The following is a 26,655-nucleotide window of genomic DNA, read 5'->3' as shown; positions in this document are numbered from 1 at the left end:
CGCAATGTAATCCCCGACTTACCTTTCCCGAAATTCGCATTTCCCCGGTAAAAACTTAATCGAATACCCTTTCTAGAAGATATAGAAACATTGAATAGTGTTAGTAGAGAGATATGAGAAACAGGGACGTGTTAGGGATGAATGATATGTGTCTATTGGTATCACTGAACGGAACAAAACCGAACGATAAAAAACAAACAATAACCAAAACCAAACGTAAAATTGAGTGTCCTGTTACGTCTCTAATGTCAACCAAGGAAGATCAACCTGAAAAAGATAACAGGAAAACACTTATAGCGTTTAACATGCGACCAAGATAGGATAATAATCAAGTGTAACGAAATGACCTTCCCATGTGTAACGAAATGACCTTCCCATGTGTAACGAAATGACTTCGTATGTAACGAATCGACTGTAACGAAAAGGCGATGTAACGAAACGACCGGTTACCGTTAAAAACAACTCAAGCCAATTGTCTATCTATGCTTTAATAACACCTGATTATTGGGTTCTCACAACAAGATTAAAGTACTAAGGGACCTTGTTGGCTAGGTTACAAATACAATTTGCCATAAGTCCATATAAGTTCCATTTTTCAATCCTGGTCAAACAAAAGCACAGCTGGTTTAACTGTTCCTTAGCAATCTTCTTACAGTGTTACACCATGGTTACAGTCTCTTTATTGTGAATTTCAGAAGGTAAATAGATTACATGTGCCAAAGGTGTTGCCACATAATTCCCAGGAAGATTATCTGATTGCAACCAATACAAACAATCTTCTCTCTAGATCTGCTTCAGTGACACTGATCCAAGGCAAGAGCAGAAACATGAGGGTGGGGCCCTGTAACCATATGGTATACGAGGGGCGTTCAAGAAGTAATCCACCTGACCCATTTGCCAAAGGAGGAGATTAATGAAACTTGGTGCAGTTATTAGTCTTTCTCTTCATAGGAATCACCCAGAGTTATGCATTTCTACCATCGTTTGATGCAGGCTCTGTACACCGTTTTTGTAGGACGCCCCAGGTTGGTCCTGCAACAGATGCCTCATCAATGGCAGAAGAGGGACGACCAGGTCTGGGAGCTGTTTCCACAGACTTCCGGCCATGTTTGAATTCACAATGCCAGCGTTTTACAAGGTCATATGATGGGGAATCATCACCATAAGTTTCTTTTATTTCATCAAAAGTCTCATTTGGTATGCGTCCTTTCAAATACAAAAACCGGATCACTGCGCGACACTCAACTGGCTCCATTTCACACCTGGTCCATTTCACACCTGACTCAGTTCAAACACCTTTAAATCAAAAACCAAAATTAGTTCAGAGCTGTTTTTTGCACCATAACCCATAGAGATATGAATCATTACATATACAAAATTTCATCTAGATCAGACAACTGGAAGTGGGTCAGGTGGATTACTTCTTGAACGCCCCTCGTAACACATTTGCACCACATTTGATTGGGACTGGGTTATTTCTGCTTCAGGAACTAGTTAGCAAGGTAAAATGTATGTCATCTGTTTCTCCAGAAAACATGGTTTAGGTCTAAATGGCATCTTAGAAGCCTACCATAGTCTTTCTAAGTGTCCATTCTTTCCTCTGAAGTTGACTTCTTAAAATTCCCTGGCTGCCTCTGGGTTTTAGTTAGTCTTCGTCTTTAGTTCTAGATCTATTCTACACAACACTTCCCTGTGTGGGCCTTTACTGTAGTTCTCGAATGGTGTGTGCTTTTCACATGATCACACAAAGTATCCTACAACAAAGCATATTGGAATGTCCTTACTCATGATGTATTTGTGGTAAAGCCGAGAAATACTTGATAACTTTAGCAAGACTGTACAGCTTTTAATCTTGCATTCTTACTTCACTGGCAACATTTAGATGGTGCAACTAATCTACATGTGATCATCATAAGATTATGAGAATATGACATATTTGGTTTTTTAAGGTCAGAGTCAGACCAAAATGGATCAAGGGGGAAAATGTATCATGTCTCAGAATTGTGTTTGTACTTTTTTTCCAATTTGATCTAAAATGCTTTTGACAAATTTGAGTTATACATTTTTTGTCAGTAATCTTCAGCATTTGTTGCCATGACAACTCTTTGTGCAGGATTTTTTTTAAAGCCATCCCTCTCCCCTTCATGATGGACTGTCCCATGGGAGGGTTGACTGCCAACATTAGGTTTACTTGAGAACAAGATAAACAAATAGTCCTGTTAAATAAACTAAAAGGCTGTTTGATTGAAACAAACCAGTTCAATTGTGCTGTCATTTAACTTGGATACAGGCAATACAAAGGGGGTGATATAAAACAATTTGTGGTGCATTGGTACACCCGATCCCTCGATCTCGGAAGTTAAGCAACGCGCAGTCTGGATAGTGCTTGGATGGGGGACCAACCAAGGACGTCCGGATTGCTGTAGCCTCACGAAGTTTTCCACGAAATCGTCTTCCGGGAGGGACGTAAAACGGGGGTCCCGTGCTCGAGGAGGTGCCTCGACCATGTTGAACAGCCTCATTACTCATACTTTGGGTACCTACTGGCTGGCAAAATACACCAGATGATTATTTATCCATTCATCTTTCTTGTGATAAGGAAAATATTAATAACACAGTTCATAGTGATCAAACATTTCCAACTTAAGTCCATGTTGTAAAAATGTTCCAAATGCAACAACACCAATACATAATACTGGTCAAAGGCCATTCAATTTCCTTGCTTTTACAATGCAGCACTGTAAATAGCCCAAATACTGATATTGATTCCTCTTTATTTGACCACTACATAGTAAATTCTACACAGCCTTGTTCAGGGTCAGAGAAATTGTCCAGAAGATTTCCCCAGACTGAACTAAATAACCGTACAGGGTCCATCATGCACCTAACAGTTTTATCGGAGAGGGTTCATTCCCCTTTCTGTCTTCTGAGGTGCCGTCATCACGTGAAGAACAACCAACGCTGTCTTTTGACGTGAAGGCACGTCACATGTCTTAATTATTAAGCATAACGGCGCTTAAGTGCACGTATGGCACATGCCACAAGAAAACCAACATTTTCTACATTTATCACCATCGTATGAGCCGTCTTGTCGACTTGAACATAAGCAATGGGGAATGTTTTAGAAGAGAGGTGATCAAACACCCTCAAAACGTGGGGGGCGCACCCCCGGGGTGGGGTGGGGCCCCTCCCCGTGCAAACTTACCGCTCGAAAATCAGACGAATAATGAGCAGGACGACTGCATAACCCACTGAGACGTACAGCTGCGTGGTCTGGGGGTACTGCACCTCGTCTGTGTTGCGGAGATCCGCCCAGGTAACGTTTGGAGGGAGCCAGAAACGCTCGTTCCAAAACCACGAGTACTGGTAAGCCACCATCTTGGCGCGATGTGCAGATACCGGAAGTGATCTCAGCTACCCGCGCGCTGATTGGCTGACCTTTCATGATAAGATGTCGTGGCGCGAAAATGTGAAATTGAGCGTTCAGTAATATTTACCCCAGGTGTGTCTAAGCATTTGCAACGGACCTTATGAAACTCGTACGAATCTTATGTGATACGCACGAATCACTATGCAAAAACGTGCGAACCTTATTTGATACACACAAATCCATCATCCTCATCTGTCGTCCCTGGCGGGCGGGGTAAGGCGATGCACAACGTCTTTCCATGTATAATAGGACTCGGTCTTTCTTACGCACGAATTACTATGTCACACACAGGAATCTTATGTTAATCTTAATGGGTTCAATGTTAACTTTGAATTAGAGTTGTTAAATTTCTAGATCATTTACCCCATATGAAATGACTGGTTCCTCCCTTGTCAGGCCCTTAACTGGGTGGTCTTTTCTTTCCACACCCTTATCCCCCTGTGAAATGGATGATCCCCTGTTCTTAGATATTTAACCCTATGTGAAATGGCTGGTCCCTCCCTTTACCTGGCCCTGTGTGAAATGGATGGGCTTTCCCTCCCGTAGGAGATAATTAAATGATATTATTCATGCAAATGAGGACCTTATTTACAATGACAAGTAAAATCAATAATCAGTTGTAAATCATTTGGTTAAGGTATAGGGCCGTGGAAATGTTCATAATATTTTCTTCTGCTCTTTCAAAACATAGATCACAGTGAATAAACAACTGTTCAAGCACATAAACAAATTTTCCGGTTAACGGTCGATAAGTTAGATTACTTAGAATATCACATTTGCAACATGCATCTGATACGTAAAAATCAAAATCATGTAAATGAATGACACAACGCAATCAGTACATAGATGAAGTTTGGTGGAAAAACTCTGTTCAGTGCATCTCATTGCTTGCAAGCACAAAAAATAATATCAGCCTGAAAACCGGAGATGACTGTATGCTTGTATCATATCTTGCAACTTGAGGAGAGAAATCGGCAAGGACCCGTCACGAACTACTCCACAACACTTCCCAGGAACACTTGCGAGGAGGATCCCCACAGCAACCCCTATCGTGACTCCGCCTGCGAGGTGTAGCCAAGAAAACGTGGAATTTGATGCCTCCTTGACGTTTTTGCCACGTACCTTCTTTTCTATGTAATACAAAATTGGGTGGTTCCCATTGGCGGCAGAGGGGTGATTTTGGCCAGGAGGGGAGGGGTAGGGAGTGTGGCCACACGCCTCACAACAGTCTGAGGAGGGCTGATGGGACACCACCACAGTTTGTCCGTTGTCTCCACCAGGAAAGAAGTTATAGGGATTGAGTAAGATATTTCCTGAAAGAAAGAGAAAGGATACTATACAACATGGACACAATAAATCACAGCAAGGATAAAAGAAAGTGTAAATGATAGTGCTCATTGGGCATTATACAACTGAAATAAGATATAATGTTACCTGCTACCTGTGTGAATACATTACACAAAATTGACACATTAGCATTAAAACCTAACGTTTTGTCCGTCTAACTTAAACATTCAAGAAATAAAGGAGCTTTGCAAACTACGGATGACAAATTTGAAACGAAGGCCACCGACTATGGACATTTATGTGTGTCAACATGTGGTGATAAAGGCCACCAAAGCCGCAATGCTTAGTAGAACACCCCAGGTGAAGGCATTCAGCACCGAGGAAAGGCCCTTTTCCTAAGTACTATAGTCAGCACCAAGGACAGGATAGTTATATTGCCGTCGTTCACCATTGATGGTGTGATTTGGCAGTGAGTGGACGATGTTCAGTAGCAGTATGATTCTCTCACATTCTGCGTGTGAGAATGAGTGTGTGTGTGTGGGTATGAATATGTGTGTGTGTGAATGTGTGTGTATGAATGTGTGTGTGTGTGTGTGTGTGAATGTGTCTGTGTGTGGGTGGGTGTGTATGTGTGTCCGTGTGTGTGTGTGTGAGAGAGAAAGAGAGAGAGAGAGAGAGAGAATGAGTGACGTGTGTGTGTGTGTGTGTGTGTGCGCGCGCGCTTACGTGAGTCTGTGTGTGTATGTGCGCGCGCTTGTGTGTATGCGTGCGCGCGTGTATGATATACCCCGTACCCATGGAATCCGCCGTTTCAAACCTCGACAGACGCATGCTGGTTCTTTCCCTGACGGCAGGACTGGAGAACGGCAGAAGGTCAATGACCTTTCTCATGGCGACGAAGCATTGGTGGAAATGGTCCTTGGTGATCCACTCATTCATGATGGGATGGCCCCACTTGTTTCGGACTTTCGAGCGTAGTTGCTGCATATGTAAACAAGTGATGGGAAGATTAGGTAACTTCAACATTGAGCGTTGCCTTTTTTTGTTTAAAGAAATAGATAGCTTTAAAAGCATGGAGTCCAGCCTTGTTTTGATTTGGTCGCTCCCCGAAGGTACGCTTCCGTTGAAATGTAACAATATACTGTTTACATCTGTATCCATAAAAAAATGTTTCACCTTATGAACCGCCAAACGTTTGAGCATATGTTCTAAACATGTTACTGAGGCAATGTTCATGTTTGAGAGAAAGATCATGAGACGCTGGCTTGCTAATATCACTTTTTGCATTCAACTATAGCTTGCAACTTTAGGTCAAAGGCCTTTTCGTTCGCTCCATGCATGTTCATTAAGCCTAAAAGCATTTTTGTCAAATCTGCTACCCTCTAGCCTACCGTGGCTGCGTCCTTCAGCTGACGTTCAAAGACGGTTTTGCTGCAGAGCTGCTCTATAGCCTCAGAAATGTCCATACAGCCGTACGGTACGGGGTGTCCCGCTTCAGTCCGCAGGGCCTGGCAGATCGCCGGGTGGACGATTTTGTGCAGAGCCATCCCGACCAGCAACCACCTCTTCTCGGCGACTGTAAACTCTTAGTGTGGCAAGGAAAAGAGAACGTCGTAGTCGCAGATACAAAATTTCAAACATGTGATGCTGAACAAATGTTACAGTGATGGAATATAAAGAATCAGTGCCATACAGGTATTTTCATTCGTCTTCTATGTTTGCAGCCTGACTAAAATCGCGCTCCTACCGGCCGGCTTTACAGCCGCCAGGTCATTAACCCCAGCCAGCGAGAGACAGGCTATCATGTTCGTTCAGTCGATCGTACGGAAAACAATGTAATAAAAACTATGTACCTTCTCCAATAATGTTTACCCAATAGCATTCCTTCTTCCGGAATTTACATCGGAAGAAAAGTCACATGGAGCTGTAACTATCACATACAGAAAAATAAAAAAGTAACGTTACAACTTACTTTCCATTGTCTTCATTGTAAGTAAAGTTGATTTTGACAGAAACGTTTTACAACGCTGATCACGAAGATGCGCTGACGGGACATAACTGAAACTTCAAATCTCTTGTATATTTTTTGAAAAGATGTAATAAAGTACTCTATCATAGTTTCATGTTGCTCTGTTTACTTTCAACTTCTGAGTATATCGAACTCGAAGGATAACGTTGTAGAACAAATAAACAAATATGCCAGTGTAGGATATGATAATATTTTCCTTACAAATTTCTTTGCATACATGAGTGGCATTTACTTTTCAGCTTTACAATTTACTTGCAAATGGAAATGCGGGCAAATGAAAGGGGGCAATCGTCTCAAATTTCGCTAAACATTGCTGTTGCACTATTATTGGTTCTGTCAGAGGGCGCTGCTGCACTGGTGCCACCTGTTACCCGACTTCCGGGTTGAACCTCGTTCTGGACCATTACGCATGCGCCGTAGAGAACTACATCACCGCTTGGAAGAGACGCGAACAGATGGTATACAAAACCCAGAGTTTTCTGCCTTATTTATCGAATTTCTGTCCTTAAACAAGATCCAACTGACTTTTAGACATTTCCAAAGGCTGTGGCGTGATAGCTGCATCTTTAACAAGGTAGGAAACTTATTTTTCGTGTAGAAACGAAGGGGTTATGGTAGGTTGTTATTTTTCTCATTTACTGCCACGACCACCTGCTACAGAAAATATATCCGGGATTTCCGACACTTGGCAGAGAAGTGCGGCCGTTTGTTTGTGTTTGTGTGGATTTTGTAAATACAAGGGACGTAGACGGGCTCTTTAGATGTAACTGCTAATAATATGTTGATGAACACAACCGCAGTATTCAAGCGAAGGCTTGATTTCAAATTCTAGTTTGAATGTGGGCGTTTCCAACGTACAGTCTGCATAACTACCATTTCTGCCGGTTTCCAAGGAAAGAAGAAATTTGAAAAGCCTCCCCAAATATGATGAAACATGCAATCAGGTTATTGCCATTTCTGTCTTCTACTTGTTTCCTCTCAAATTTTCTACCTGCATTTTTCACCCCACCCCTGCCTATTTCTAATACACCTGTCTAACTGTTATAGTATTTTATCAAAATAAAAGCTTCAATTTTTCTTCTGTTTCCAGGAGCCAAGATGATGGAGGAGGTTTCAAACGAGTCAGACTTTGACCTGGAGATGGAGGGTCTGAGTCTGGAGAACCAGCCGGACGTGGAGCGCTGGCCTCCCGTGGGCGCCACGTCCTCCCCCACCCCGGGGGCGCAGGGGGGTGGGGACCAGCCCCACGTGAGCGAGATCGAGCGCCTGCGAATGTTGGAGCAGGAACAGGACCAGCTGAACTCTTCGTTACTGGCGCTCACCACGCACTTCGCTCAAGTACAGTTCAGACTCAAGCAGATCGTCACAGCACCCACGGACGACAAGGAGGTAACTGTAGTTCACACAATTAGGTTAGCAATACAAGCGATCATTGTTGTTGTTGTTTATAACTGGGGTATTTGACGGCTGGTGCCTACTATGACGTCAGTAGATTGGATTAAAAATTCATATCTGAATAAGCACAACAAAGTACTGGTTAGTATGTAAATCAATCTTTTCCCAAACACCTGCTTTTTGCCTACCACTGCGTCACCGTGACATCATCACAATTGCTTTTGGGGGTTAAAGAGTTAACTGGCAAAGGTTCTTACTCATGTATGATATTCTAGACTATTTTGACCTCTCGGAGCACTTTGTGGGGGACTTACTAGGGGACACTCGAGTTACATTAATGGATTGAAATACAACATGTAATGTATATAAATGATAACGTTAGGCTTCACACACAACGTTTTTCCAATTTTATATTTCTGATATGACAGAAAGCTTTAGTGGCACAACTTTTGTACGCTCAACTTTGAACTCCGAAATAGAAGTACAAAATGAGTACAAATTTAACGTTACTTGTTTGGTAATATATTAAGCAATTGTTTACTCTTAACCTAAATTAAGGTTCTGACGTTGTATGAATGTAATGTTTGAATAATAAATGTTTGAATGTCTTGTTCTTCGTGTCTTGCAGGGTCTCCTGAAGGAACTGGAGGAGTTTGCCTTCCAAGGCTGCCCTGACGTACGCGGCTGTGTCACGCAGGACGCACAGATCCTGGACGACATGAGCGAGCGCGAACACGAGTTCCGTATTCTGGAACAGCGCGAGAAACAACAGGAACTGATCAAACAACTCAAGGTACGTGATAGTGCAGAAATTAAAGGCATTCTCTACTGTGTGTGTTCACCTTGCATTAGGTAGGCTGTGAGTTCGATCCCTGGCAGAGTCATACCAAATGGTACATGCTGCTTTCTCTGCTTAGCACTCAGCACTTGAATGAGGAAGAGCATGGGAGCTAAAAACACAACAGCAACTTTTAAACTTAAATTTTATCACTATGTATTGTCTTCCTTTAATGAAGGTCATGTTCAAATTCAATATGTCTGTGACCATTGATTGTGACATTGATATTTCAGATATACTGTTAGATATTAAAACGAGAAGCATTTTAGAAGTTATTCTAATTTGAAAACACCATAAAATCAATACATTTCATCATGTTAAGTGGGAAACAATGTCACCAGCCATTCTCTTTAAACAAAATCAATAAACGTAGCCTGTTGACAGGCTTAGATCTTTGATCATGGAATGTAGCTGACATGCTTCATGGTTAAATGCCCTTTTTTTATCCATTTACAGAACATTTTCTAACTCATTTTATGGTGTTTTTAAGTGATTTTCATTTGGGCCCTGTTTCTACAAACACTTTATCATTTAACCCCTGAAACCAATTTCTCCTCAGCTGTTGGTTTCACAACTTAAGATGCAAAATAAAGTGTACAATGGATGATTCTTTGTATGATTTATTTGAATACTGGATCATAATAATTATTGTAAGACAGATAATTGGATATATTGTGCTTGTATCCATGGTTGATGCTGCCATGTATGGTAACTATGGGTAAGACAAGTGACTTTTATAGTAGAGTCCTGTTTCCCTCCCCTAGTGCAACAATCTTGATAAGTCCTAGCATGAACATTCATCAGTGTTGGTGAATGACTAAACATTACCTAACCGACACTCTGTCTGGAAAATTTTGGCTCACTCCATCTAAATTGTATCTTAAGAATAATGTATTATGTGGTGCAGTTGTGTTCCTTTTTTGCCACAGCCTCTGCTGACCTTAAACATTAGCTACCTTTCCTGACTTTGACAAAAAGGAAACAGATGAACTATCTCACAGTTACAGACTTCCTCTTCTCACAGGTCTCAGAAAACTGATGTAAAACATTGTTGAACATATGGTACATGTATAGCCAAAACTTTATGAAGAACTTGTTTTAGTATGATTACTCCACAAACACGTCTAGTACTAAATGCAAGCTTAGATTTTGCCATCAAGGTTTTATGGCAGCTTTCCTGGTTTCAAAAATATTTCTGTCAAAAATGTCCTCTGATGACGTATGTAAACGTCCGTTGACGTAATCTGGCCCACAAAAAGGGATTATGGTTTTATTCGTGGATAAATATCCAGCCCTTATATAATATTGGCAATGCCATAGGATTCCTTTCAAATGTCAGTGCTGACGTATGGCCATTATGTCACTGCTGCTCTCAAGTGATGGTTGATTGTGTACACTGAATACAGATTGAAACTGTTGACGTAGGATTGTAATGGTAGGTATATGGTTGGACTACTAAAAATGTCAACATTGCCAGATTTCTTATGAATCCATCTGAAGTTTTTACAACTATGCCATAAAAAAATATTATATATCACGTATGGCTATTTTAATCTTTTGATCCAGCCTGGTATCCAGCCGTAATATATAGCTCCTGAGTCTCTTCTCTCCTCTCCGCAATTACGGTTGGATACCAGGCTAGAAATCTTTACACAAAACAAGTTATACCTTATTATCTTAATGCTGGTTTGAATACCTAGTATAAACATTCTTTATGCAATGGCTTTCAATGACCCACTTATACAACATGTACCTCAATGCCATAGTTGGACCATTTGTAAGAGAAATGGGGCCCGAAGTATGTACACAGCTGTAGGTGGTCACACAGGACTTCTCACATACAATACAGTAAAGCCAGGATAGTCTCTCTACCCTTCTAAATGTATCCTGGTGCCTGAAAGCTTGTGTAGTAAAGTAAATAGAACCTTTAACCCATGATCCCCATGCACATAGCTACGAAATCAATTGTGTCCGTAAGGAGCCCTAACAATGTAAGGCATATTGAATCATATTGGTTTGAACAGTTGTGAAAAAATAGAAAAAATACTAGATCAACAGTACAAGAATTATACAACAGTGACTGATAAAAATGAATGAGTGATAAAAAAAATCATCCATGTATAAGTCCAATATAACTTGCACTGTAATAGTTGTTGATTTGCTTGTCTTGACTTCCTTAGCTATTCAGTATGAGTTGAGGTAAACCTCCCAAGGGTGTTTATTAGACGTGCTTTTACAAGGTAAATCGTTAGCTTCAAAGCTCCTGAGTCCTCATTAGTAGGGTTATACATCATGCTAATCACGCATGATTGTTAATTGCTTCTTCTAAGAACGGGTTTTACTAGAGCAGCACATCAACAATTGCGAGGATGAACAATTACGTGATACGTGAATTTGTGTAACAGTTCATAATTGTTTTTTTTTTGTGAGTAGCAGCAATGTAAAAGTTGAGATTTACTATATAATGTATCATGGAAGAAATCTTGAGTTTTGATCTGGAGCTGAATTGTAATAAACTATCCCTGATATGATTTTTATAGTATTGTGCAGTTGTATTGCTCCTCATTTTGCCAAAATATCCAAAATGTGAGGGGGGGTAAATAATTTTGCATGCAACTGTATAACGGGTCATTCAGTATTATAATATAACAAGAGTTTTGTGTGTTACACTAAACATGGTTGTACTGGCTATACAGACACAGAAATGTTTACTTAGTTTGTATACATGTATACGCTAACCATACTTTATCCCGATCTGTTGTTCCCACAGAACCAACTGGAAGATTTAGAAGACTTTGCGTACAAGGAGGGAGCCATCGACATGCCCACAGCTGTCATGCAGGAGAAACAGAAGGTCATCATTGACCAACTGACCAGTAAGATGGACCTGGACATCGACGGGCTGGACAAACTGTCCACAGAGGAGCTACGGCACAGGGTGGACAACGCCGTGGGGGAAATTGTCAACCCTGCCAAGGTACAGTATTTTAAAAAATTATAAAGATATATATATATAGGGTATCATTTTGACTTGTTGTGTATAGAGTCCATTCCGAGACACCATGATAGTTTTTAGACAATAATTGTAATAAGTTGGAATTGTTTTGAATAAAAGAATGTCTAAGGCCCACTTTACATTACGCTTTTAGCGTTAGCGGTAAATTTCCCGTTATCGGGACGCCGCTATCGGCACCTCTTTAGACACACCGCCCGGAAATCTGACAGGACACCCGCGGCGCGCGGTGGAATGTAAAATCTTGGTGAAAGTCTACCCGCATGACCCGTAAAGATCGCAGTTCTTTTTAGCTGCACGTTGTTATATTGAACAAACGTTAATTTTTTGTTTGCGTACCGCTACCAAGTGATTGAAAATTCAAATACGTGACTTGCATGAGAAATACAAGTCCCCGGCTACGTTATTGTTTCGCTGACACTTCCGGTAACTTCGACCACAAAATTTTCGATAAAAAAGCACTTAAAAACCCTTTCAAAGCGAACTGTTTGATAGAAGATCCCTTTCTTTCAGTGATGACCTGCTAAATTATGGCTACGTACTGAAATAACCGTTAATATACGCACAATTCCTGCAGATATAATAACTACCTCGTACGTAAAAACTCAAGCTGCCAGCAGTTCATGTGGCGGGAATTTCCCCACCAATGTCATAGCAACGGCCACCACTGTCATAGCAACGGCCAATCGGAGACGCGTAATGGGATTACTTTATACAAAATTTGCAGAGATAGCGGCTTCTGGTTTCGGTACAACCAAGGAGCTTATATAAGCTCCTTGGTACAACGTAACGATGTATTGCAGGAGAAAATATTCGGAATCGAATTTGTATATTTTTTTACAGGTCTTCCACGAAAATTGTACAAAAGTAGGTCGTCCAAAAATGTGAGAATGAGACTATTTTTCGCTGACATCCCGCTTGCTTTGAAGGTTGACTGCAGACCCGATTGACGTAAGAGCCTGCGTAGGTGGCCATTACGGAAAAAGCAGGCCGTGAAAACTATTTTTTCTGCGTAGTTCGGGTTGATTTTTGGGTTGACATTCATTCTTCTAGTATATAAAAAAGTAACTATCAGTATCGGGAGACTGTTTTCTTATCGCTGTATTCTTACCCAGCGTTATGAACATGATCGCTGCTGGCAATTTTCCTCCAATGTTTTGCAAATCTGTACTCACCATTTTCGCGCCATATGCTAATAAGCGCGCGCTTTATGCTAAACGTCTAAACCCTGACTCCCGCTAACGCGAGCCCGACGTGTTCTCTTTATACGCAGTTTGGCGTTGACGGGGACTCCCGCTGAGCCTACGGCCGTACGCTTCGGAGTGGACGGGAGAAAATTTGGCGTTAGCGGGACTACGTTAACGGGAACTCTCTTTACACGGGGCTCCCGCTAACGCAGCCCCGCTAACGCCAGTCCCGCTAATGCGAAAAACGTAATGTAAAGTGGGCCTAAGCCCCAACAGTTATAATTTTTACCAAAAAATTAATATGGAATTTTGAATCTATTTGAATTCCTTTGAATACTTTCGAAACATTTTGAAAGAGATCACACAAAAATCTCTTTATTTACAATAATTTTCAAACATCTGCAGGATTCTTTCACTTTTAGAAATATTTACAAAAAAATGGTAAACCTTGCCAAATGGTAGAATTAGTTTATTGCCCCCATAAAAGTAAGCCCCATTGTTGCATCTGTATATTTTTAAATTTCACTGCTGGGTACCAGTGGGTCCTTTGTGTTGGGCCATTGTTGCATTGCACCCAACCATACTTTGCAAGGATGTGTGAATTGCTGTCTTCCCAGCCCACTGAACCATTTACAAAAAATGGTAGAAAATGGTAAATAATGGTAGAATGCTGTTATCATTATTTAGAAACCATTAGAAGTATCCAATTCCACACCATGAATATTTCAAAAGTTTGACAGGACCAAGGAAATATTTATAAAGTTGAAACAGTGTTAAAAATATTTCTGAAGTATCAAATGTCCTAGACATATAGTTACAAAATTTTAAAATCAATTCTAAACAATGGCAACAAACATCCGCACGGTGTCTTGGAATGGACTCTATGTGAAATTAATGTCTATCCATTTTTGAATCATTTTGTGGGAGTCATCTGTCAGCATGGTTGTTAGTTTATTATTTCTGCAATAAGCCTACGGGCATGAACTTGCAAATAAACTTCCGATATATCAATTTTAATGGGGACTAAACAGTTTAAATTGTTCACAAGAAATGTAAGTCAGTCAGTAAGGTTGACGTCACATTTCGAAACCGGGGCCCAGCAGGGCCGTTTGTGGTTACGTAAAAATATATATATACATTCAAATAATGCCCATGACTATTCTATTTACGTCTTGTGTACTTTGGTGTCTTTGGTATCATACTGTTTATTTCCGATAGCTGACCGGCCGGGTCCTGGTTTGGAAATGTGACGTAGGCCTAAACATTACTTGTATAGTATTACACATATTATCATAATATATCTGTACTTGACAGGTGAAAGAACAGGTGATCCACCAGCTGAAGACACAGATCACAGACTTAGAGATGTTCATCGAGTTTCTTCAAGAGAACGGGGGAGATGTCGGACACGAGAAGGAGGGGTGTACCTGTCCTGTTCATGGTGAGACCAGGAAAGGTGGGTGGGTTAGGAGGGTGTACCTATCCTGTTCATGGTGAGACCAGGAAAGGTGGGTGGGTTAGGAGGGGTGTACATGTTCCTGTTCATGGTGAGACCAGGAAAGGTGGGTGGGTTAGGAGGGGTGTACCTGTTGGTCCGGTTAGATGGCGTATACCCACCCTGGTCAAGAGTATTGACCAAAAACGGTGGGTGGGTTAGAATTACAGGTGTACTCACTGCGTTAATGGTGAGACAAGGAAAGGCCTGTGGAATAGGAGGGGTGTATATAGGGAACTATAAAAGGCAATAAACTTGGATTGTAAAGATTTTTACTGTGGTTTGATTGTATTTTTCAGGAAATGCTCCTCCACAAATCAAGGGCAAGGTGACGGGAAGTCCGGAGATTTCCAAACAGGATGGCCAGGCGCGCCTGAGGGCCACGACACAGGAGGCACAGAAGAAGATCCGTGAGACCAGTCTGTCCATCATGAAGCGGGCGCTGACTGTTCTCCAGATCTTTGCCGTGAGTCAGTTCGGCTGTGGCGGGAACATCTTCCGCGACCACGTGATTCCCACGGAGGACAGGAACAGCGAGTACAACTTTGACGAACTGCTGAGGGCGCTGGACCGAGCCGTCACAAACGTCTGCGAGATGGCGAAGGTGCGGAACGATGTTCCCGATGACAGCGACTACCTCAGCGACTCCTCGGAGAGCCCAGTGCGAGGCCGCGATGAGCTCACGAACATCGTGAGGAGAGAACTGGCGCCGGCGCTGCGGGATGTGTTCCAGCACGGCCTGATGAAGGTCGGGCAGAGCAAGAGCCTCAGCCAGGCCGTCATGCCGCTCTTCTGCTTCCAGCAGCGCAAGCCCCCACCCCCGGGGAAGATGCACGCATGGGAGCTGCTCGTCAAGTACTACGAGATGAAGCACGGGCGCGAGTACAACCTCTCCCCCGCACGCAAGCTTTCCGAGTCGTTCAGTCTGGACATCGTCGGCGGGACGGCCATCACGGCCAAACAGACCCTCCTCAGTGCCATCCACGACATCGTGAGCACCCACGACCCGCTGAAGCGAAGCATGGACTCCGAGTGGAAAGCCTGGGTGTGCTGCGCCCTGAACCAGGGACGGATCGTATCGTGGTGCCGCCTGGTGGTGCGTACCGCTCCCCTCATCAGCAGTTACTACCAGGCCTGGGGCTTCACTGCCAAAACAAGCTTTGACCCAGCACTCCAGATTCTCAACAGACTCACGGAATTCAAGTTCAGTATTCCAACCGACCTGGCCATTCGGCATTTCCAGAACATTAAAGATGCATTTGGGGAAGGGGTGTAGTAGTTTTTGTAGCTAGTTTCTGTGAAATGCTCAAGTCAATGCAATTCTACCAGGTGCATTTGTTGTATTTATGTAGTGTTGATACACAATGTGTATTTCTGTGAAAGAGTAACACAGTGGTAAGACAAACAGTTATTCGTAGATGTGACTTCCAAAGCTTTAACTTTGTGTCCTGTTAATGCTGCTAAAAGCAAGACTTGTGTATAGTGTTGTCAGGTACAGAACATGTATACTATTGTATACTATCAAAAAAATTTTCTCTGCAACGGTCTGAACATCATTAGCTGGTGTGTTACACCGAACGGCGGTTATACCGGCTATATACTATTAGATACATGTACATCATGGCACAAAGAGTGTGTGTGTGCATAGAATCCTTAGAATTGCACAGGTTACTTGTTTGAGAACTTTTCATTTGTGTAAGAGTTGCATATTTTGTGTGAATTTCTCTATAGTCAAAAACTAATTGTTTGCGACTGTGCAATGTGTTTGTTGTAAACTGTGCTGAGGTACAATGAATGTTGAATCAAATAATGGCACCTCTGTGCATAGCATAATCACTATCTTGCTTTTCTTTTTCAAAAAAATATATCTATCAATGTTTTAGATATAATATTTGATTATGTACATATTCTGTATGGTAATGCAATAGTATTGTGATAGCGTCACTAAGAGGCATATTGTTGAGAAGTGGTTACTGTACCAGTCCTGTATTTATAGAGTAGTTACTTCTAAGTTTTTTTCCCTATTTGAATCACTGAAATAATATAAAAACGAGCAGATGTCTATTTATTAAGGGTGCAATGGAGTATGGCTTATATATGGCCTGCTTTGGTCAATATAGGCCATGGTATACTGATGTGCTATATTGAAAATGGGCCATTGATGGTGTATCTAATGTGGTTAAGACTGCAGCTGCTACTACTAGTGCTATTTTGGGCATTGCCTTGTTTATTGTGCTGGTCATGATACAATATTGTACATGTACACTATAGTCACTCTTAACATTCTACAAGTCTCTTAAAAATCCAACAACATGCTTCAGAAATATGTGCAACAATGAGTGTAAATAGGCCCGAGACAAATTTGTGTACTCAAGAAAAATGCTAGGTGTGTATATCCAAAATTTATGTGAAGTTACTAGAACAAGGCAAAAGTAATTGTTGTGTTTCTGTAGCCTGTTTGTTTCTTTTTAGTAATAACATCATTTGATGATATTGTTCATTCAAAGTAGTCTTCTTAACAGGGATAGAAAACCTGCACAGAAAAGTTATGTTTACATTTTGTATGTAGTTGTAACAATATAGGGGACATACAGGGTTGGTCACAGAACAATGACATGTGCTCAAGACCTGTGCTCTAAATACAAATATTTTATTCAGTGTAAGTTGATCAATTTTAGGTACATAAAGTTCATTAAGACTCTTCTTTAAACACTATTCCCCAAACAGTCAATTTCGTCTTCAATTAATACATCATTAAATCCATGCAATGAACATGTCCTCAATTGTTAGTATCTCAGCTTACATTACAAGATAAAGTCTACAAGGGATTTGTCTTTGCTATATAGAATAGTCAATAATGATCTCTTGTAAGACAGATAATTGGCTGCACTGTGCTTGTATCGTGATTGATGCTGCCATGGTTACTATGGGTAAGACAAGTAAACATGATACAAGAAAAGTTTATTTCATTCTGAGTTGTCTGTTTATTACACAATACCTCATTCATCCATCCCCTTGTTTTGAATTTACACCATAGAAACACATTCAATTCATTCTTATTCCAGGGCTTAGATTCCAGTGTAAAGAAAATTGATGTACTTGGGGCTATTGAGTAAAAAAGAGTGGAATATGTGTTTCAGTAGACTTGTTAAAGCCTAGGTATACTGGATTCAAAAGAAGTTCATTTGATAAAAAGTATATAGTTTTGGAGCCACATACTTATCAAAATGCTGTATTCCAAGTAATTAATTGTCCTTCACATCTTTATCTGATTGTAAGTTGAGAATAGTAAAATGCTGCAGTTCATTACAAGTTAAATAGAGGTCCCTTCTCTATGGTACAATTATCTACATTATCTAAGTAAAACATTAGATGTCGAACAAGTCTACCCCTGAGATACAACAGTGTATAACTGAGGCACACGTACATCTAATTCTAAATCATGTGCATAAGTTACATTTGTGACATAACAGGACATTTTTGTGAAGAAGTTAATCCTCTTCTTGCACTTTTGCCTTCTTACTTTTCTTTTTCTTCTTTTTGTCCTTACTACTACTCTTTTCCCTTGCCTCAAACGTAACACTTTCACTCTGTGTCACATCATCTTCTTCTGATCTCTCTACAGTTTTCCGAGACTTTTTCTTCTTCTTTGGTTTCCCTTCATCTTCCTTGAAAATTTCCTGTTGCTGCTCAGGAACTTCAAGTTCTTTCTCCTTCTTTCTTTTCTTCTTCTTCTTTTCCTTCTGGCCGTCTTCTTGGCTTGTGACTTCCATTTCAGCCAGATCATTGCTTTCTTCTTTACGTTCTCTCTTCTTCTTCCTTTTGGTGGAAGTACTATCTTTTACTGCCTCACTTTCTGAACTGACGTTGTCTTCTTGCTCTTTGTATTTTCTCTTTTTGGACTTTTTCTTTGACTTCTGTTCTGAGGAGCTTTCAACTTGAGGCTCTGAATTTTTGTCTTCATCATTGCCATCTAGATTTTTAACCTCTCCACCTGACTGTGCCTTTTTTAACTCGGCCATTTTCTGTGCAAAATAATCCTGTATGCTCTGTGACTTTGTGATGGTGGTTACTCCGTAATTATTGGCCAGTGGTGGACATGAAGCACCACTGTCCTCATCCTCAGCATCTGATTGGCTCCTGGGTGTGGCTGGCTCTGATTGGTTAGGAGTGACAGGTGCTGATTGGCTGGCTTTCTTACCCATGATGCAAGCTAAGTCAGCCTGACTCATACTGGAGAGATCCTTGCCCCTGGTGAACTTGTGGTAGTGAACTCTCCTCTTTGAAGACTTGGACTTCTCCTCAATGCTAATCGTCTTGGTGTTAGACTCAGCCTGGAAGGAATATGTTTTAGTAAATCTTCATGCCATGAGCAGATTTTTTTTCTACTTTCTAGAAGTTACTACATGTATTGAAACAGGCAGACTTTACAATGGACCGATCTCGATCAAACGCCATATCGAACAAATAGAACAAGGTGGAACCTCCGTCAAAAACAGCCCCAGTTGAACAGAAATGGCCAAAGAAAAATGCTATGCTTTTCTTTGTTGAAGACTACACCCCCCCCCCCCCCAAGTATAGGTATTGTGGGAGCGAGAGCCAATGCATAGCATTACATTGATGGTGGGCAGGATGAACGCGTAGAGCAGGGAATGTATAATTGGCCTTGTACTAGCAGACTTTGTAGAAGTGTTCCATTAATTGGTGCGTAGTAAAAGCTCCCTCTCCACGAGTGCCTGAGCTGCTTTCATATCTAGAATTCCTGTCACCGCAATGCATCTCTGTGAGAGGGCTTATGCAAGTAGCCTTCTTACCTCCCCACTGCCACTGGCCCCATGGCTGGCATTCAGACCAGCCAGCAGTGCATCAAAGTCCTCCTGATGTGCGATCCAGTTATCAGCCTGGTCAGCGCTGCACCCCAGGCCTGTCTGGTCAAACTTCAGGGAGGCCTTCACGTGTTGGGTCATGCCATCCTCCTTAGCACCCAGGCCTTTACCCTGGGAGGGAACAAGAGTACGTTAATACATTTTCTTTTAGTAACAATAAGCCAACAAAGCCAGTCGACTGATGATGATTATGCAATTTCAAGCTTCATGAATGTTTATTGCTTACCTGTATGTTTATTGCTTATGCCTATACTCAAGTTTTCAAGCCTATTTCAAATTAGGAACATGATTCATCTCCCATAATTTCAATTTTTAGTTTGTGCCATATTGACAATATTTCAGAAAAATCTATAACTCGCTATCTGATCACAGCCTCTTCCCTTGCTAACTGCGAAAATTTGCAACGACGTGGTAGGATACATAAATGAGTGAGTGAGTGTTCATAGTACATGTTATTGGGCAATATCAAATGTATGCTAAAAACTCTGCACAAACTCAGCCCCCCTCCCCCATCAGACACGTGCAGGAACATGCCTACCTTCTGCCAACCCATTTTCTCCAGCATTTTCTGACCAAACTTGGAGTCATCGTTACTCCAAGAGGCTCCACGTGGATCTGCCGACCATTTCTGCCGCCGTCTCGGCTCAGCAAGCATCTCTGTCTCCGTTTAGATCACCGTATTTCACAAATTTTCAGACGACAGTCCTGTCCACGATCACGACCACGCGAAGAAAAGTTTTAACCTTTGACCCAATTTACCCGTCATTCCTTATAAACATGGCGGCTCCGGGAAAAGAAAAGACGCAACTTTTTTTTATCTTTTCGCTTTTTCTTATGTAAATCATGAGTAATGAGAGGAATGACTACAAGACAACTATCTAAGGGACCTCTCAGCTTGGTAGGATAAATTTCTGCACGAGGCATCGCCGTTTAGCCCACAAAAGAGTCATAGACAGTTGGAGGTAATTTTGTCTGCCCCCCTCCCACCAACAAGTACACGTGTCAAAACATAAACAGAGTCAGCTGTGGCGGGATTTGGACTTGGGTGGACTGGAGGACTCTTGGCAACCATGGGCTGTTACTGCAGCAAGGGCCTGGTCACGATCAACAACAGGGCCTTCTACATGCAGGAAAGGATCGGAGAAGGGTGAGAACTCAAAGTTTATAATTTTGGTGTAAAAACAAACACACATAATAAATTAATAGAATATCTATCATTATAGCTCATACCTCCGTGAAATAGTTTTGGTAAATTTTTGAATGCCCTGGGCTTATCATGCAGTATAACAATTGAAGCTAAACATAAGTGCCAAGGCACAGGTGTCCCTTATTGAGATAATAAGTTTACCATGCACCAGCTGTCTGTGGATTATACCACACTACTTTTAGGAAGGGGGTGTCGGTCTGTATGCTGCAGTACATGCAAAATACTACTAGTGGGCTTGCCCAAAAGAGCGATGCTTCTTTGGCATCACAATAACAACATTCATACAAATCTTATTAGTAAGATCTTGGGTGTGAACACACACAACAAAACCCAAAACTATTGCTACTGTTAAAATTGATCCTCCCAATAATAATCTGAGGCATGATAGGTTAAACATGTATCCAAAGATTGGTAAGACAATGTAAGGATGTTTATTGCCATTTTTTCTTTCTTTCTCTGATTCTACATGTGGTCTAAGTGATGTATTTTTCTATGCTTTTCAGGGGTTATGCTTACATAGATTTGATAGAAGACAAGAAATCAGGGAAGTTCTTTGCACTGAAGAGGATCACATGTCATTCCAAGGAGGATGAGACTGAGGCGCTGAAAGAAGCAGAATATTGCAGAATGTTCAACCACCCCAATATAATCAAGGTTTACAGATGTTTGCTTTTAATTCCTACAGATATTTGCTTTTCATTTCTTAATCTATCAAATGTTTGGAGGTTGCATGATCTTTAGTTATACACAAATCATGATTTATTTAAAAGGAAGTGGATCTTAAATGTTGCAGACCTATCATCTGGATTTACTTTGTTTAGGTCGAGGAGTTTACAACTGTCAAGAAAACCCAGACCACATCCGTCTGGATAGTTTTTCCATTCTTTAAGGTAAGTTTGTTTGAACATGTTTGATTACATTTTAATATATGTGCAGTTCATAACATTTAGAGATACTCTATCTGGAGCAACATGTGTATGAATAACAGAATTAGCCTTTGCTGCTGTGAGCCATATCCCCTGATGTGATAGAATGTCAAAAGCTACTATGTATGAGCAAGAGCTAGCTATTTAATTCAATTATCTAGATACTAGACAAGTTGGATATAGAAGAATTCTTTTTACACAACCTGCAGGCACTTACATTGCTTACGTTTCGATGTCTCTCAGACACCTTCGTCAGAGCTTCTAACTGGAGTTCAGTTCAGTTCTGCTTCTCACCGCTATATGTAGCTGATGTAGGTTGCGCTTTTGCACTGAGAAAACACTCCCAAATGTGGCTAAGCTTGTATTCCCCCTCGTCCCGGTTCATCACTGGGGTTGACTATCTTATCCAGATCGCCTCCTTGATACATCTATATTCTATATTCTACCAACCTGATGAAACTGTTTTCGGAACCTAGACAAGTTGTTAGTGGAAAAGTGTTCTAAATGCTCTTGAATCTGTACCTGAATCTATAGCTGGGGTCTTTACAAGACCTAATTGAGAAGACAGCGAAGAACAACAGCTACATCCATGAAGACAGGCTGCTGGGGATCTTCAAGGGCATCTGTGAAGGGGTCAAGGCCATGCACGAGGCCACGCCCTCACCTGTCACTCATAGGTAGGGAAGTAGGAAACTATACGCAGTGCTCATTGGTCAAAAGTTGCAATTTTTTTCAGAAAATCATGTCCACACTGTGTGCTTTTGTTTGTACTTTTGTGTACTTATTGTATTTCTATCTTTGAGTGTATTTTGCATTACCAATTGATTGTAGCCTGACACATGCATGTACATGTATACAGTTACTACAGGTACATATATCTCTTATGCAGCAGGGATTTCCCAAACAGTTAAAGTTTTTTTCATTGTACAAGTAATATTTCTTATTCGAAACACAATACCTTTTAGTTAAAATTTTATTTTCTTTAGTTACATAACTGATGCCCTCCTCTTGTTTTAAAAATTGATGCTAATGACTGTAATGTTAATGCTTCCAGAGACATAAAACCAGCCAATGTCCTGTTAGACGAGAACGACACCCCTGTTCTGATGGACTTTGGTTCTGTGGGGCCAGCCAGGGTGGAGATTAAAGGGTCTGCAGAAGCTCAAGCAATGCAGGCAGGTTTCTTTACTTTGTTTACTATGTCCAAGACCCTTATCTCTATTTTAGTTTTGTCATTGTAAGGGAGAAGTTATTAGGTATGCTGTGTAAAGAACAGTATTATATACAATGTACCTCCAAAATATGACTTTTCATGATCAATAAAATGTTCAGTCAATATGACAGATATGGTTGTCGGTCATCCTCTTTCTAACTGCTGTGAAGGATGCAGAGATTATACATGTAGTTAAATGCAAACTCAATATTGCATTCATGTTCTAGCAATTGAGTGTTACACAGGTAAATTGAAGCTTCATTCTAGTCTAACATGTATAATGTCATGGTAAACATTGTATTTTTGCCATGAGAAATACAAGTAGTCTGCCAGCCATAGGGGCAGCATGACACTCTGACTCATAACACTCAACACAAGTCTGACATTGCTGAATTGTTTTTCCAGGATCTAGCAGCAGCCAAGTGCACCATGCCCTGGAGAGCACCAGAACTGTTTCATGTGGAAAGTCACTGTATCATAGATGATAAGGTGGACATTTGGGTATGTCAATTTTTCCTTACCTGGTGCCTGTTCATAAGCAAATGTACTTGATTTAGTTGTCTAAGATAAAAATGTGCAAAGATTTTTGAAAAACATCTAGGAAGTGAAAAATGTTTATGGGTTTTAAGAGCTTTTGTGAAACACACAGCAATTAAATTCTAAGCAATAGTTGTGAGTTATGTTCATTTGTTGTTAAGTTTTTGCTAAATTTTAAAACAAGAAATTCTCTGTTTTCCCAGTCTCTAGGCTGTACCCTGTATGCTATGATATACCTGGAGGGTCCATTTGATGCCGTGTGGCAGAAGGGAGACAGTGTGCAATTAGCAGTTCTCAGCAGAAATGTCAAGTTTCCTGAGGACCAACAATCATTGTAAGTACAAATAGAGCTCATTGAACTGTATTTAGTATAGATCAAACATACCAAGTTCACAGCTCTCACTATGAATTTTCACAGTGTAGGGGCATTTCAGTGCAGCAAAGCCAATGTGGTACGCGATGCAGGTGTCAGCATTGTAGGGGGTATATGGGGAGAATCCTCCAGAAAGAACCCTCAGAAACATTATTTAATGCATTTTGATGGCCAAATTTATTTAAGTAAAGCCAAAATGCGTTACAGAACAACAGAAAAGTCCCCTTCTCTGGTTAAAACACAGCATAGGGACCCAAATCACAGCATTGGGGCCCAAATCACAGTGTAGGGGCAGTGTAGGGGCCCCTTATCCCAAAAAGGCTGGACTTGACCTATGATTTTCAATCCTTGCATCCATGTATACCAGTATATACACTGTAAGTGCATTTGTTTGTAGTTGTAAAGAAACAGAGTTATCATTTTTTTTCTTCTCCAGATACTCTGCAGAGTTGTTAGACCTGATTAATGCCCTGCTGGTGGTTAACCCGGCTGAGAGACCAAACATCAACTGGGTGATACAGAGGGTGGAGGATCTGTGCTTGAACGCCCTGGCTGCTAACAGGGTCTAGTATACTGTCACTTAAGATCCAGTCTTTCTTAACAAAATACAGTAGTGCAACACCAGTTCAATGAAATGCCATTTGGTCTCTCTGGAGCTCCATCAACCTTTCAACGTCTGATGCAGGTGACCAAAGTCTAAATATTTTGCTGATTTATCTAGATGAACAAGAACAAGAACTTTAAGATGACATAGTCGTCTTTCCAAAAATGTCAATGAACATCTGGCTAGGTTGGATGTGGTCTCCTGCAGCTGGGACAGTATGGCATAAAGCTCTAACAATTATCACTTATTCCACACATCAGTCAAGTATCCATGTCACATAGTGTGCCATTTTATTGTTCTTTTTTACATCTAATGCCAGGATATTGTCTGGTTAGGATGAAGTATTGTATATTATATAGGAGCAGAGGCAAACCTACCCAGGCTGATATTCAGGTTACTTTTCTTTATCTTCTTTGCTACTACTACTTCAACCTGAAAAATGAAACAAGAAAAGAAAAAATAACAATTATTGTTCATTGCAAAGCAAGGGTACTTAAAGGTCTAAGTTTTAAGTCATTCTTTAAGCATTTTTTAGCAGGCTTCTCCTTTTATTGTGCTTTGCATTCCATTTTACCCAGCTTATAGCAGGGTTGACTTTTCAGCAACTTCTCCTGTACCATGTGTTGCAGATACGATGTTAATTATTTGAATATGTGAAAAAAAATCATTTCCTGGCTTTTAAAAAGGCAACTTTGTAGATTTTTAGTCTTGAAAGTTGATATGCTTACTGTATATTGTGGGGAAATCTTACTACCTATTTTACAAGCTATTGAATGCTCTGCATTTTCCTAACTAACAAAACTTTTGTCACAAATATTTGTTATAACAAGGACCATATATTAGAGTACACTGTACATGAGTGCAAAAGTTTTCAAATTGGATCATTTTAGGTATTACTAATAGTCCGAAAAATTGAAGGACAATCACCAAAAGTGTATGATGTTATATGATGGGTGCAATAAGGAAGCGGTTTGTTACATGGGATTGTAAAATGGTGAAAGTTTCATAACTCTTAGGTAGAAGTTGTATGCCATAGTCAATGGAGCAAAGTGGGAATTTTTGCAGTTATTATGGTAAGCCATGTGGTGTGTTTTAACACAAATTCAATAATGAGTCACATGTTGAAGGCAATGGCAATTTTATTGAGATAACATTTTACAAAATTTCCTGGGAAACCAGAAAATTTATCTCATGGGAAGATATGCTGCAATAAAGGACTACATCAGTGCAGATGGTATGGTATCTAATAAGGTACAAGAAACGCAATGTTCATCATGATTGCTCCTTTCAATCTACATGTATATAAGAGAATATATCACTTAGTTTTGAATGCATGTAAGAAATGTTATGATGAAGTAGCATTTTGTCAGGTTATATACAATGTACATGACAATTCTGGGCTTCTGGCATTATCAAGTTTTAAGGTACATGTATACAATATTGTCTTATTTATAACAAGTTATTTTATGATCACATGGCAATATTTGCGAAACAAATATTAGCTTCAATGCAATAGGTTTTTATTATTGTGATTCATTATATAGAAAGCAATTAATATGCAAACGTTTTCCGTTTGTTGCCAACAAAATAGTTTTGCTTGGTCAGGCTCTTCCCTCTATTTTTCATCAGCTACTGCTCTACATATTTGTAGTGTTACTATTCAGCATAAGGAGCCAGGAATAGGGATGAAACAGACAATAAATTGAAGGGATGGTGTCAGTTGGTGGAGGAATGCAGTAAAACAGGAAATATTCACAGGGATTTTATTTTGTAGTAGCGAGAAAATGTGGTTTTCTTAATGGTTTTAAAATTGCTGTTGAAACTGCAATGCACTGTTTTATTGTCAAAGGGTTTTGAGTTTGCGGTGAAGACTTCACCTTGAAAATGTGAACACAAAACCACGACAAATATTTCTCCTTTTACAGTAATTCTTACATGTAATCTTGAAACAGATATACAATATCCTCTTTCAAAGTAAGTTCAAACCATACATCTACTTAGAGATACATCTGCAGTATCTCAATATGATTATGTAGATATTCAAGTGTATGTGAGCTGTATTTCTGCAACTTTTGCATACTTATTAGTTTTATGAAATATAGATGGTCATAAACATCAAAAATTTTACAAGAATGACTGCTTTGTTGTTCTTTGTTCACATGTTCGCAGTTACTCTTGTTCGGTTGACTGGTTCGTTGTGTTTGATACTGTAGATGGGCATAGCTGGGTTCATTA

At 40.5% G+C, this 26,655-nt stretch overlaps 6 protein-coding genes across 8 annotated transcripts in view; 3 read left to right on the top strand and 3 right to left on the bottom strand.

Moving 5' to 3' along the window:
- The window catches only part of LOC118424561 (ceramide synthase 6-like), a 22,327-nt gene extending 18,912 nt beyond the window's left edge, over window positions 1-3,415 (bottom strand). The window contains exon 1 of one of the 2 annotated variants that reach the window (XM_035833184.1): window positions 3,206-3,415. In XM_035833184.1, coding sequence (XP_035689077.1) covers window positions 3,206-3,378 — 173 coding nt within the window. In that variant the 5' untranslated portion in view covers window positions 3,379-3,415. The remainder of the gene's footprint in view (window positions 1-3,205) is intronic. The other variant, XM_035833182.1, reaches the window with a different exon arrangement.
- LOC118424537 (trichohyalin-like) overlaps window positions 1-26,655 on the top strand; it is a 565,429-nt gene that overhangs the window by 299,118 nt on the left and 239,656 nt on the right. The window lies entirely within an intron of this gene.
- Window positions 4,278-6,869, bottom strand: LOC118424567. The gene is made up of 4 exons (XM_035833192.1): window positions 6,690-6,869; window positions 6,109-6,302; window positions 5,512-5,698; window positions 4,278-4,743 (listed from the first exon to the last, which is right to left on the bottom strand). The coding sequence occupies exons 1-4, from the start codon at window positions 6,703-6,705 to the stop codon at window positions 4,340-4,342; spliced, it is 801 nt and encodes a 266-aa protein (XP_035689085.1). The 5' UTR covers window positions 6,706-6,869; the 3' UTR covers window positions 4,278-4,339.
- LOC118424543 (RUN domain-containing protein 1-like) lies at window positions 7,144-16,187 on the top strand. Of its 2 annotated transcripts, none has more exons than XM_035833153.1 (6): window positions 7,144-7,320; window positions 7,837-8,135; window positions 8,770-8,934; window positions 11,750-11,956; window positions 14,494-14,620; window positions 14,974-16,187. In XM_035833153.1, the coding sequence occupies exons 2-6, from the start codon at window positions 7,845-7,847 to the stop codon at window positions 15,948-15,950; spliced, it is 1,767 nt and encodes a 588-aa protein (XP_035689046.1). In that variant the 5' UTR covers window positions 7,144-7,320; window positions 7,837-7,844; the 3' UTR covers window positions 15,951-16,187. The 2 variants fall into 2 exon arrangements, with proteins under 2 accessions (XP_035689046.1, XP_035689044.1); XM_035833151.1 differs by having other exon boundaries at window positions 14,494-14,635.
- Window positions 17,314-20,333, bottom strand: LOC118424556 (PIN2/TERF1-interacting telomerase inhibitor 1-like). The gene is made up of 3 exons (XM_035833176.1): window positions 20,099-20,333; window positions 19,489-19,671; window positions 17,314-19,008 (listed from the first exon to the last, which is right to left on the bottom strand). Exons 1-3 carry the CDS (start codon window positions 20,213-20,215, stop codon window positions 18,166-18,168), a joined length of 1,143 nt encoding a protein of 380 aa, XP_035689069.1. The 5' UTR covers window positions 20,216-20,333; the 3' UTR covers window positions 17,314-18,165.
- Window positions 20,340-26,541, top strand: LOC118424564 (serine/threonine-protein kinase 16-like). The gene is made up of 8 exons (XM_035833187.1): window positions 20,340-20,707; window positions 21,271-21,421; window positions 21,589-21,657; window positions 22,228-22,370; window positions 22,748-22,868; window positions 23,312-23,407; window positions 23,647-23,777; window positions 24,253-26,541. The coding sequence occupies exons 1-8, from the start codon at window positions 20,631-20,633 to the stop codon at window positions 24,383-24,385; spliced, it is 921 nt and encodes a 306-aa protein (XP_035689080.1). The 5' UTR covers window positions 20,340-20,630; the 3' UTR covers window positions 24,386-26,541.

Source organism: Branchiostoma floridae, chromosome 10 (genome assembly GCF_000003815.2).
Source record: "Branchiostoma floridae strain S238N-H82 chromosome 10, Bfl_VNyyK, whole genome shotgun sequence".
NCBI lineage: Eukaryota > Metazoa > Chordata > Leptocardii > Amphioxiformes > Branchiostomatidae > Branchiostoma > Branchiostoma floridae.
The sequence above is the reverse complement of the archived record's forward strand: the minus strand, read 5'-3'. Positions and strand labels throughout refer to the sequence as shown.

What these genes read in the sequence shown, in the direction of transcription:
- LOC118424556 (XM_035833176.1), bottom strand. Translation starts at nt 20,215, where the DNA reads ATGCTTGCTGAGCCGAGACGGCGGCAGAAATGGTCGGCAGATCCACGT. An exon ending in AGAAAATGGGTTGGCAGAAG is followed by an intron (nt 19,672 to 20,098) that starts GTAGGCATGTTC and finishes GTTCCCTCCCAG; the next exon opens with GGTAAAGGCCTGGGTGCTAA. An exon ending in GGGCCAGTGGCAGTGGGGAG is followed by an intron (nt 19,009 to 19,488) that starts GTAAGAAGGCTA and finishes TATTCCTTCCAG; the next exon opens with GCTGAGTCTAACACCAAGAC.
- LOC118424564 (XM_035833187.1), top strand. Translation starts at nt 20,631, where the DNA reads ATGGGCTGTTACTGCAGCAAGGGCCTGGTCACGATCAACAACAGGGCC. An exon ending in CCCTCACCTGTCACTCATAG is followed by an intron (nt 22,371 to 22,747) that starts GTAGGGAAGTAG and finishes TAATGCTTCCAG; the next exon opens with AGACATAAAACCAGCCAATG. An exon ending in ATGATAAGGTGGACATTTGG is followed by an intron (nt 23,408 to 23,646) that starts GTATGTCAATTT and finishes CTGTTTTCCCAG; the next exon opens with TCTCTAGGCTGTACCCTGTA.
- LOC118424543 (XM_035833151.1), top strand. Translation starts at nt 7,845, where the DNA reads ATGATGGAGGAGGTTTCAAACGAGTCAGACTTTGACCTGGAGATGGAG. An exon ending in AACTGATCAAACAACTCAAG is followed by an intron (nt 8,935 to 11,749) that starts GTACGTGATAGT and finishes TTGTTCCCACAG; the next exon opens with AACCAACTGGAAGATTTAGA. An exon ending in AAATTGTCAACCCTGCCAAG is followed by an intron (nt 11,957 to 14,493) that starts GTACAGTATTTT and finishes TGTACTTGACAG; the next exon opens with GTGAAAGAACAGGTGATCCA.
- LOC118424567 (XM_035833192.1), bottom strand. An exon ending in AGCTGAAGGACGCAGCCACG is followed by an intron (nt 5,699 to 6,108) that starts GTAGGCTAGAGG and finishes TTACATATGCAG; the next exon opens with CAACTACGCTCGAAAGTCCG. An exon ending in TGAAACGGCGGATTCCATGG is followed by an intron (nt 4,744 to 5,511) that starts GTACGGGGTATA and finishes TCTTTCTTTCAG; the next exon opens with GAAATATCTTACTCAATCCC.